Source organism: Pistacia vera, unplaced genomic scaffold (genome assembly GCF_008641045.1).
Source record: "Pistacia vera cultivar Batoury unplaced genomic scaffold, PisVer_v2 Contig954, whole genome shotgun sequence".
NCBI classification, from domain to species: Eukaryota; Viridiplantae; Streptophyta; class Magnoliopsida; order Sapindales; family Anacardiaceae; genus Pistacia; species Pistacia vera.
Window position 1 is genome coordinate 372,019 of NW_022196839.1, and position 12,357 is coordinate 384,375.

General features: G+C 35.1%; 1 protein-coding gene across 1 annotated transcript; it reads left to right on the forward strand.

The window, feature by feature from the left end:
• Nucleotides 1-3,650: 3,650 nt before the first annotated feature.
• On the forward strand, nucleotides 3,651-9,932 carry LOC116120984 (zinc finger MYM-type protein 1-like). Its single transcript, XM_031406954.1, has 6 exons — nucleotides 3,651-3,787; nucleotides 4,248-4,387; nucleotides 8,057-8,211; nucleotides 8,359-9,028; nucleotides 9,139-9,567; nucleotides 9,859-9,932. Exons 1-6 carry the CDS (start codon nucleotides 3,651-3,653, stop codon nucleotides 9,930-9,932), a joined length of 1,605 nt encoding a protein of 534 aa, XP_031262814.1.
• The last annotated feature ends 2,425 nt before the right edge of the window (nucleotides 9,933-12,357 follow it).

A 12,357-nucleotide genomic window follows, 5' to 3' on the forward strand; every position in this document is an offset into this window, starting at 1 on the left:
TTGTAATCAAGGTCCTCAAAGTCCATTCTTTAATATTGCCACTAGGCCATATAGACAAGGTTCTCATACTTTTAGTATTGAATCACAAATGGTGAAAAATATATCTTCACTTGCAGGACATTTAGTTTATTCTCCTGCACAAGTAGCTCCTTCTCTTGGTAATTTTTCGTCAAACACAGTACCTAGCCAGCAATCCTACATTGTCCATCTAGCAGATGAAGTTCAATTTGCCTCTACCTCTCATGGACATCCTAGTGCCTCAAAGGCTTCTTGCTCAGCACTATCACCAGATCCAGGTTGGTATATAGATTATGGTGCCACTAATCATGTTACTTCTAACTTGTCTCAATTAGATGAAAGCAGAAATTATGTTGGAGTTAACCAATTGCAAGTTGGAAGCGGAGTTTCTCCATATTTCTCATATCGATTTTACTGTTTTACCTAGTACTTTGTAATCTAAGTGTCTTCATTTAAAAAATGTCTTATGTGTACCTAGTATCACTAAAAATCTCCTTAGTATATCAAAATTTACAAAGGATAACAATGTAGTTGTTGAATTTACTTTTAATTGTTATGTTGTTAAGGACAGGGATACAAGGACACAAGGATAGTGATGCTGCAGGGAGGTCTTAGAGGTGGCCTTTATCAACTGAGTTTTCCCTCTAATTTCTCTCAATCAACTGAACATCCTTTGTCCAAGTCTACACACATATCATATGTTTCTGCCAATCAGTCTACTCAGAGTCCAATCAAAATAAAGTCATGCCTACCAATTGTGTGTCTAAGTGGTCATCAATTTCGCATTATAATAATGTTCCTTGTGTGCCATAATCTTTGCACTATAAAACCACTCATTGTAATACTAGCATGATCAATAAAACTTCCAATACTTCTATTGATAAATCTAATGCATTGCTTTCTAATCCTTTGTTTGGTAATGATGTTTACTCTTCTGATCATGCTTTTGTTGATAAATCTGATGCATTGCTTTCTGATATTGTGGATGATAATGGTGTTTACTCTTTTGCTCATGTTTTACATCTAGATGGTGCCTCAAGTTTAGAATAATCTTCTCATTTGTCGCCTCATTCATCCTTAGTTCTACATGCTAATAACACTAATACCAATTTAGGCCTACTTTGGCATAGGAGGTTAGGCCATCCCCATTTTGAATCTCTACATAAAATTTTACAACATGTAAACACAAATCTGTCAACCAAGTTGCAACTATCATTCTGTGATGCTTGTCAACTTACAAAAATTCATAGAAACACTTTTCCCATTTCCACTTCTAGAGCAACTGAACTCCTTACCATAGTGCATAATGATGTTTAGGGCCCTGCTCCATATGCATCCATTGAAGGATTAAAGTATTATATTCAATTTATTGATGACTTTAGTATGTTCACATGGTTATTTCCTTTAAGAACCAAGGCTGACATTAGGTCTGTCTTCATCAAGTTTCATCACCTAGTTGAAAGGCAGTTTGGTCACAAGTTAAAATGCTTACATCCTGATCAGGTGGTGAATATATAGGTCTTATTCCTTATCTCACTATTGTTGGAATTCAATATAGGCATTCTTGTGCCTATGTCCATCAACAAAATGGTAGAAGTGAAAGGAAAAACAAGCATATAATAAAGACAAGACTTACCTTACTTGCACAAGCATCTATGCCTCTACATGTTTGGTGGTTTGCTTTTGATATTGCTGTGTTTCTATAGAATGCCTACAACAGTTTTAGACTTTGTTTCTCCATATCAAGCATTGTTTGGTTGTACACCTGAATACTCATCTCTGAAAATCTTTGGTTGTGCCTGTTTTCCCTTCTTGCGAGACTTTAACAAACATAAGTTTCAGTTTTACTCTTCTAAGTATACATTTGTAGGGTATAGCTTAATACATAAGGACTACAAGTGTCTTAGTTTAGATGGTCAAGTTTACATTACTCCAAATGCTAAGTTCAATGAAACTGAATATCCTTTTGCTATTGGTTTTACTTCAACCTTATCCCAATAAAATTCTCACCTATCAACTTCTTCTGTTTTACCCTCATCTACTACTTCACCTCTTGTATTTCCTTTTACATCACTTTAGTTTGATAATGTCTCACCTGCTAAAGATCCTCCAATAGTTTCATGTCCTCAATCAAGTCCTCACATCAAAGCAAAAGGTAAAGAAATTCACCCTACTTCACCTGTTCTTCCTTTCTTTTAAATTCAAAATTCACAACCCTCATCACAAATATCTAAATCTCCTATAGTATCATGCTCAATTCCATCACCTCAATCTATATATTCTCCTCAAAACATAATACCAACTTCAGCTCAGTTGCCTACTTCTACAAATTTTCCTTCACTGTTGCCCTTATCCTTTACTTTGATACCCAATTCCTCAACTCAAATAGACCTTATAGCCTATCCATTACCTTCCACACATACCTCACCCCACTCACCATCATGTTCTCTTACAATTGATCCTCCTCCAACACAGATTTCACATTCCTTTCTTGAATCTCAAGTCACTTGTAACAATCACCCATGATGACAAGAACCAAAAATGGCACTATTCTAAGGAAAATTGTTGTACTTATGACTAACCAAGTTTTGGTTCAACTTGAACCTTCTTCTATCAAAGAAGCTCTCCTTAGTCCAAAGTGAAAGGAAGCCATGAAATGTGAGTTTGATGTTCTCATGCAAAACAATAGCTGGACTCTTGTTCCTTCTACTCATGATATGAACATTGTGGGGAACAAAAGGGTGTTTAGGACTAAATTTAATTATGATGGTTCACTTCAAAAATACAAGGCTAGGTTGGTGGCTAAAGGGTTTCAATAGACTCCTAGCCTTGATTATTTCGAGGCATTCAACCTAGACATAAAGCCTTCAAACATTAGGATTGTTCTAACACTTGCTTTGACTCATAGCTAGGATATCTAGTAGATTGATGTTAACAATGCTTTTCTTAATGGCATCTTGCAGGAGACTGTTTATATGAGGCAGACAAAGGGTTTTGAAAATACATAATTCCCATACCATGTGGGTAAATTTAACAAAGCCCTTTATGGGCTTAAGCAGGCCCCCAGGGCATGGTTTGATAAACTGAAGTAGGCTTTGTTGGACAGAGGTTTCCTAAATTTAGTTTCAGACTTAAGTCTTTTTACTCTTCAAGAAGGTTCTCAAGTGACCTATTTATTGATATATGTTGATGATATTCTCATCACTAGGTCTATCACCTCTCATATTCATTAGCTTGTCCAAGATTTGAATGCTCAGTTTGCCTTGAAAATTCTTGGTTCTATTAAGTATTTTCTTGGTTTGGAAGCCACCAAGACAGATCAAGGCATTCATCTCAAGCAAACAAAGTATATTGTGGATCTTCTTACTAAAACTCAAATGCTGAATGCTCATTCTTGTCCCACTCCCATGGTTGTGGGAACAAAGTTGTTTACTCATGATAGTGAAGCCTTTAAAGACCTTAGCCTTTATAGGAGCACTATTGGTGCTTTGCAATACTTAACCCTAACTAGACCTAACATTAGCTTCACTGTCAATAAGATGAGTTAGTTTCTTCAAGCTCCCATAGAATTATAATGGCAAGCTTGTAAGAGAGTCTTGAGATACATTAAGGGTACTTAGTTCCATGGTGTAATGTTCAAACCAGCAGCTTCTCTGAGTGTAGAATGCTATGTTGGTGTTGATTGGGGCAGCAATCTTGATGATAGGAGATCCACAAGTGGCTACTGTGTTTACTTGGGTCCTAATCTCATACAATGGAGCTCCCGCAAGTAGAAAGAAGTGGCACTTTCTTATACTGAGACTGAGTACAGAGCATTAGCTCATACTATCACAGAAATAGCCCAGTTACAGAGTATTTTTTCAAAATTAGTTGTTGTTTTGGTTGCTTCTCTTGTTATTTGGTGTGACAATGTGAGTGCATAAGCATTGGCTGCCAATCCTGTGTTTTATGCTCACACCAAACATATTGAAATTGATGCACATTACATTAGGGATTAAGTTCTAGCCAAGATGTTAGTTGTTTAGTATGTTCCCTCAAAGCAACAAATTGTTGACATTCTTACTAAAGCCCTGTCAATCTCCTAGTTTAATGAGTTAAAACAGAAGTTAACTATGGTTGAAGTTCCTACAATTTTCAATTGGGCTAAGCATTAATCTTTCTCAACTGATAGAGTCCATAAGCAGATTGATTTTATGCATTGAAGTTGCAAGTTTGATAATGTTATACAGGTTTGATAATGCAGAAGCAGAATTGATTTTATGCACTCGAGTTGCAGGTTGGTTTGATAATGTAGAAGCATACTTGATTTTATACACTAAAGTTACAGGTTTGATAATGTTGTATGAAAGTGATACTGTTGTGCAAAAAGGTTTGATAATGCAAAAGCAGAATTGATTTTATGCACTCCAGTTGTAGGTTGGTTTGATACGCAGTAGCAGAATTGATTTTATGCACTTGAGTTGCAGGTTGGTTTGTTATGCAGAAGCAGAATTGATTTTATGCACTCGGGTTGCACGTTGGTTTAATATACAGAAGCATACTTTATTTTATACACTGAAGTTACAGGTTTGATAATGCTAACAAAAGTGATACTGTTGTGCAAAACTAATTTCATGGATGGTGGAAAAATTTGTTAATAAAGTATAGAAGATTGTTTATTATTTGGTTATGGATTTAGTATTGTGCAAGTTGAGCTATTGTAGAGTTGAACTGATTTAAAGTTGTGCAAAAATTGAGTTTTTAATTGTGCAAAGTTGAGCTACTATAGAGTTGCTGAATTTTAGTTATACAGAAGCTGAGTTGTTAATTGTGCAAAGTTGAGCTACTGCAGAGTTGCTGAGTTGCTAAATTTTAGTTGTACAGAAGTTGAATTGTTAATTGTGCAAAGTTGTGCTACTACAGAGTTGCAAAGTTGCTTTAGTTGTGTAGAAGTGAAGTTAAGTTGTTAATTGCGCAAAGTTGAGCCACTGCAATGTTACATAGTTGCTGAATTTTGGATGTGATGGTATTTTGAGCTAATGCAAAGTTGCAGATTTTCTGAATTTTGAATGTGATGGTATTTTGAGCTAATGCAAAGTTGTAGAGTTACAGTGAGCTAATGCGACCTACTGAATTTTGAATTGATGGTATTTGAGCTAATGTAAATGATGAATTCAAATAATGCAAAAGCGATAAAGGAAGTTGAGTTCACAGAGAGCAGTTGATTAAAGAAATTGTTAAAAGCTGGCAAAAGAAGTAAAGAGAGTTGAGTTTAAGGGGGAATGTTGACCAAAGATGTTTTTATCATAGGACCAGAGTGTTAGGTTCACAAGTTGTTGTATTGCTTTGTAAATAGGTGAAAACGGTAGCGTTTCAAGTCTTGTAGCCTTTGTGTCCCAAAACGATGGCATTTTGGGACTTCATTTTAGTTCATACTTCTTCACTCTTTTTACACACTGTTTTGTGTATAAGTTTCTAAGTGGTTGTAAAAACTAATTCAATCAATGAAATTCATACTTGACTTTTCTTGTTTTTCTTTCTAGAAATTTCTAGGTTTAGTTTGAGCTTTGACACCCAGGGGCTATTATTAAAAGATTATTGAGTAATCTGATTTTTATACCTATTTTGCTCTTAATTAAATACCATTTCGAACATAATTTCCCTTAAATGTCTACCAATGACAATTACCCAGCCCCCCTACATTTGAGAAATTAGCTAAAACACCCCAGCCACGAAAAGGTTAAAAGTTAACAAAATACCCCTTGCCATCCAAGACCACTGCCGGTCACCTGCCACCAGTGCCGTAATGGTACATGACCAGTGGCATCTAGCCAATCGTGCACTGTTAAAGCCATTTCTATGGCTGTTTCATGACCAAAGATATGGCCATTTCATAATCGTCGTTTCATAACCAAAGATATGGCCTTCTCACGGCTAGATCTGTGGCCGATTCACAACCATATCTTTGGCCGTGAAACGCCAGCACACGGCCAACCATATACTGTTAGTCGTGCACCATTCTATCAACTATCGACAGCGGCGAGCAGTGGCTTGGGGTAGGGTGGGTGGGGGCATTTTGCTACAAATTAAAGTTTTATATGGCTAGAGTGTTTTAGCAAAATTTCAAATGTAAGGGATTAACAAAATAATATTATATTAATATTTAAAAAGGAGAGCAATTTAGTAATCTATATAACTTACCTACCCATTTATCCTCCCAACCAGGGGCAGATCCAATGTGTATTAATTTAAAAAAAAAAAAAAANTTCTTGTTTTTCTTTCTAGAAATTTCTAGGTTTAGTTTGAGCTTTGACACCCAGGGGCTATTATTAAAAGATTATTGAGTAATCTGATTTTTATACCTATTTTGCTCTTAATTAAATACCATTTCGAACATAATTTCCCTTAAATGTCTACCAATGACAATTACCCAGCCCCCCTACATTTGAGAAATTAGCTAAAACACCCCAGCCACGAAAAGGTTAAAAGTTAACAAAATACCCCTTGCCATCCAAGACCACTGCCGGTCACCTGCCACCAGTGCCGTAATGGTACATGACCAGTGGCATCTAGCCAATCGTGCACTGTTAAAGCCATTTCTATGGCTGTTTCATGACCAAAGATATGGCCATTTCATAATCGTCGTTTCATAACCAAAGATATGGCCTTCTCACGGCTAGATCTGTGGCCGATTCACAACCATATCTTTGGCCGTGAAACGCCAGCACACGGCCAACCATATACTGTTAGTCGTGCACCATTCTATCAACTATCGACAGCGGCGAGCAGTGGCTTGGGGTAGGGTGGGTGGGGGCATTTTGCTACAAATTAAAGTTTTATATGGCTAGAGTGTTTTAGCAAAATTTCAAATGTAAGGGATTAACAAAATAATATTATATTAATATTTAAAAAGGAGAGCAATTTAGTAATCTATATAACTTACCTACCCATTTATCCTCCCAACCAGGGGCAGATCCAATGTGTATTAATTTAAAAAAAAAAAAAAAATTGAATACATTATTCTATTTAGTTTGACTTTGGCCAACCCTTAATTTTTGTTGTCAAATATTAAAAAATTGTTGCCCACTCTCAATTTTAGAACTAAAATCTTGGCCCACTCTCCCCTTTAGTACTAAAAAACTTGCCCGCCCACCTTCAATTTTTTAATAAAAGTGTAAAAATAGAATTTCCTTTGCAGTTGCAAGTTGCAAACCCTCAGTAAGTCAGACCTATGGTCGCTTGCGTCATCCACAACTCCTCTGCTGGACTGGTGCTCTCCCTAATTCTTCTTGAACAAAATTCTATCAGTTATTTTCTCTTTGGTTAGTACTTTTTTTCTTTGAGTATAATGCTTTTTTGTTATTTGTGTGTATTAGTATAATAGCATTGCGCATTGAATTTTTTATTGAGAAAACTTTTAGGAAAAAAGGGGAAGTTTTTAGATTCCAATATTTTGTGATAGGTAAATGATTGTTTTGTGGTCCCAACATTTGGAAGAAAAATAATATATAGATAATAGAAATAGAAATATAGATAGAATCAAGGAGGGTTTTATTTTTATGTATTGTTTAAGTCTTTCAGACTTTAAGTTAATGATTAAAAAACTTTAAGTTGGAAAATTTAGAATTTCTATAGTTATTATAGAATATTAGAATTCAATTCGTGAGATAATTTATTTCTTTGTATTTAGATATGGAAAAATATTTTAAAAGAAAGTCAATTGCTGAGACATCTCAACTTTGTTATGGTGTCAATGATCATGAAAACCAACCTTTTTCAAAGAAAAATTGCTTCGAAGTTGACTTGGAAAATCTTCTTTCTGATCCTGGCTTTCGACCAAGAATTACGTTTTATAATCCTAATGTTCGAGACCAAGTCAGAATGCATTATCTACAAAAGGGTCCTTGTCAACCTCGCAACCATAAGTTTCCCAAATCAAAATCTGGTGATCATGAACAGAGTTTCCAACGTTCTTGGTTTGATAAATATCCTTACTAGTTGGAATATAGTGTTGAGAATGATGCTGCATATTGTTTATGTTGTTATCTTTTCAAACCAGATAAAGGTGAGCAAAGTGGTGGTGATTCTTTTGTTCTTGATGGGTTTCGCAATTGGAAGAGACTTGAAAATTTTAAATATCATATTAGAGGTCCTAACAGCTATCATAACCAAGCTGTGAAAAATTGTCAAGCTTTGATGAACCAAAAGCAGCATGTAAGTACAATTATTAATAAGAAATCTGACCAATAGCAAGAAGATTATCGTATTCGGTTGAAAGGATCAATTTCTGCTAGTCGGTTTCTTCTTCGGCAAGGATTGCCTTTTCGTGGCCATGATGAGTCTGTTTATTCAATGAATCAGGGAAACTTTCTTGAATTTTTACACTATATAGCTGAGCAAAATGAAGAATATAGATTAGTAGCATTGGAGAATGCTCCTGGACATGATAAATTGATTGCTTCTAGTATCCAAAAAGATATAATCAATGCATTTGCAGTTGAAACCATCAACAAACTAATTAGTGATCTTGGAGATGCTTTTTTTTCTATACTAGTTGATGAAGCCCGTGATGGATCCAACAAAGAGCAGATGGCAATTATCTTACGTTACGTAAATAAAAGAGGATGTGTTGTTGAGTGTCTATTGAGCATTATGCATGTCACAGATACGACTGCTTTGTCACTAAAGATGGGAATCAAAACATTGTCCTCTAAATACAATTTGAGCATATCAAGATTACGTGGACAAGGTTATGATGGTGCGAGTAATATGCGAGGTCAATTTAATGGGTTAAAAGCACTTATATTGAAAGATAATGAATATGCCTTCTATGTTCATTGTTTTGCTCACCAACTTCAACTAGCACTTGTAGCTGTGGCAAAAAAGGATACAAATATTGAGAGACTTTTTTTGAAAGTTTCTTGTGTGATAAATATTGTTGGATGGTCACCTCGACGTAGGGATCTTCTTAATGAGAAACAAGCTTTGAAGGTAAAAAAAAAGCTATTGAAAGTGGTGAGCTTTCAACAGGGCAAGGTCTTAATCAAGATACTAGTCTTAAGCGACCAGGGGAAACACGGTGGGGTTCACATTATGGGACTTTATTGAGCTTGATTAATTTGTTTTCATCTGTTATTGAAGTGCTTGAGGATCTTACTGAAAATTCTGAAAATAGAGTTGAAGCAAGTGATTTGGTGGATTATATGACTTCTTTTGATTTTGCTTTTAACCTGCACATGATGAAAAACATTTTGGGAATCACATTTGAACTTTCACAAGCATTGCAAAGGAAGGATCAAGATATTATAAATGTTATGTCTTTGGTTCACTTGTCGAAAAGAAGATTATCATTGATAAGAAATAATGGATGGGATAATCTACTTGATGAAGTTTCTCATTTTTGCATTGCTCATAATATAGATGTACCAAATATGCAAGAGAAATTTGTTGCAAGAGGGAGATCGCGGCGTAATGTTCAAGAGATGACAAATTTATTTCATTGTCGTGTTAAGTTGTTCTATGACATAATAGATTTGCAACTATCAGAGCTTAACAGTCGTTTTAATGAAGGTACAAAATTACTTATTTGCATGGCCTCCCTAAATCCAAGTGATTGCTTTCAAGCATTTGATAAGGGAAAATTAGTTTGTTTTGCTCAATTTTATCCACTTGAATTTTCTTCTACTGATCTTATGGCACTTGAACTTCAACTTGATAATTACATTGATGATATGCGCTCAAACAGTGATTTTTCAGAACTAAATGATATTACCAGTCTTACTCAGAAAATGGTTGAAAAGAAGAAGCATCTTATTTACTCATTGGTATATTTGCTCATCACATTGGCTTTAACTTTACTAGTTGCAATTGCAAGTGTAGAAAGTGCATTTTCTGCTATGAAAATTGTGATGACTCATTTACGCAATCGGATGTGAGATCAATTCTTGAATGATAGCCTAATTCCATATGTTGAGAAAGATATGTTTGACAGTGTTGATAAGGAGATGGCCATGCAATGATTCCTCAATATGAAGCCCCGCCGAGGACAATAGTAAATGTAATTTTTTTGTTTTTGTGACAATTTTGACTGGAAAAATAGAATATGAATGTTATATATAATTAGTTTTTATTTGGCCCACCCTAATTGAAATTTTTGGATCCGCCCCTGCTCCCAACCAAACATATAACTCACCAGTTAATTTGAACCAACCAAACACATTTCCTAAATATTCCGAGTACTCTTCAAGGTGATTTTTCTTTTCATCAAGATAACATCCCTCTATAATAAAACATCATATGATCCAGACGCCCCCTATATCACCTCTAATATTACTTGAGCAATAAAAGATTATCGTAATCTCTTATTACCTACTGAACCAAACAAGCAAGGTAATAATCGCATTAAAAGATAGATTATCCGAGTAATCTTCTTAGGGCCCTAACCATTCACAACCTTATATTAATTGTACTAAAGACTCGAAAGAAACTTTACACTTGATTATTAAATACTATATGCAACTCACGTGACTCAAATACACATGACACACACTGACAGTTGCATCTAATTCTCGTAAAACTCAATACACTACAAATACCCTTATACCCTCAATAGTCTTGAACTTAACATCTCAATTTTACACTTAATTATTAAATACAATTTGTGACTCACGTGACTCAAATACACATGACACACACTGACAGTTGCATCTAATTCTCGTAAAACTCAATACACTACAAATACCCTTATACCCTCAATAGTCTTGAACTTAAATCTTAATTCAGTAGACTTAGACTGCTTTGGAAGTGGTGACTTACTCTTTACCCAACTTCAATTACTCTAAAAAGAAAAATTAAAAAAAAAAGTACATTCATTTAACCAAGCATAAGGAAAAATGCTAAGAAGTACATTCACAAATAAATATATCGAGATTATGCATGCATTATTTACTCTTTAAGATTTTTACCAATCAATATAATTGTTTTAGAAAAATAGTTTCCACTCACAATTTTGAAGCTCAACTTAAGGTGGTATTGACATTCTCTAAGAGTCTTTCTACTTCTTCTCCTGTTTACCCAAAAATCAAAAAATATAATTAGAATCCTCAATATAAATAGATAAAGAAAATGAGCTAAGTAAAATCTTAATTAATGGTTACTGAAATATGAGAAAATGAGATATAATCCTTAACTCCTCTCGGCCAAACTGTTTTCCTCCACTTTTTCTTTTCTTTCCTCTTTCTCCTTTTATTTCCTCCCCATCTCTATTATTTCCTTTCCTCACTCGGCTCACACCTGACTCAAAGATGGAAATAAGAGAATGGGAATTTTATGGCCAACTAGTCAAACTCCATGATGGTTTTGCTTACTAAGTCAATAAAATTAATAACAAATCTCTTGACAATTAAGCAGCCACCTTAACAAGAAAAATCAGGGGGGTTACAAAATCACATACGCAAGTCAATAAGAGATAGGCTGCTAGCCCATCCCTGATCCTTATAAAACTAGTTATTAACACGATTCAAATATGCAAAGCCAAAGTTTGTTCATAATTAAGAACAAAACAGAAAATAAAAATGAATCATCCACATATTCTAGCTATACCATATGCTGCACAAGGCCATGCAATTCCTTTACTGGAGCTTTCACATTGTTTAATTAAATGTGGCTTCAGAGTCACATTTGTCAACACATATCATACTCACAACCGAATTACCAACGCCTTACAGGAAAATTCTACTGGGGATGAAATCCATCTGGTATCAATCCCAGATGGAATGGAACAGTGGGAAGATAGAAATGATTTCGCGAGGTTATCTGAAACAATGCAGAAGGTGATGTCTCTTGAACCACACACCAAATTCAAGATTGCCTTTAATGTATTCAACACCCTCTTGGCTACCCTGAGATGAATTTCACTCGGTTTGCTAGTTAACCTGGAGAGAAGACTTGTTGCAAACATTAAATCTTGGTTGTTGTTAAGTATAGCAAACAGCCTATTAAGCTTCTATACAAACCCTCATCTACCTTTTTAGCCCCATCTTCTCTGCTCAGTTTCTGATTTTCAACCTATGGAGCATCCACTGATTTTCACTTATCCATGCCGAACCTTTTAAGAACTTCATTAGCATACTTCCTTTGATTGACAAAAATCCCACATGAAACTTGATTGATTTTCATACAACGGAAGTAGGACATTTCTCCTAGGTCTGTCATTTCGAATTCACAATGCATGGCTTCTTTAAACTTATTCAACTGACTTGGACTACTTCTGGTGATGAGAAATTCATCTACATGGAGTGAGACAATAATCAATTCTCCTTCCAGCTCTCTCACATATAAGTTGTACTCATTGAGACTCCT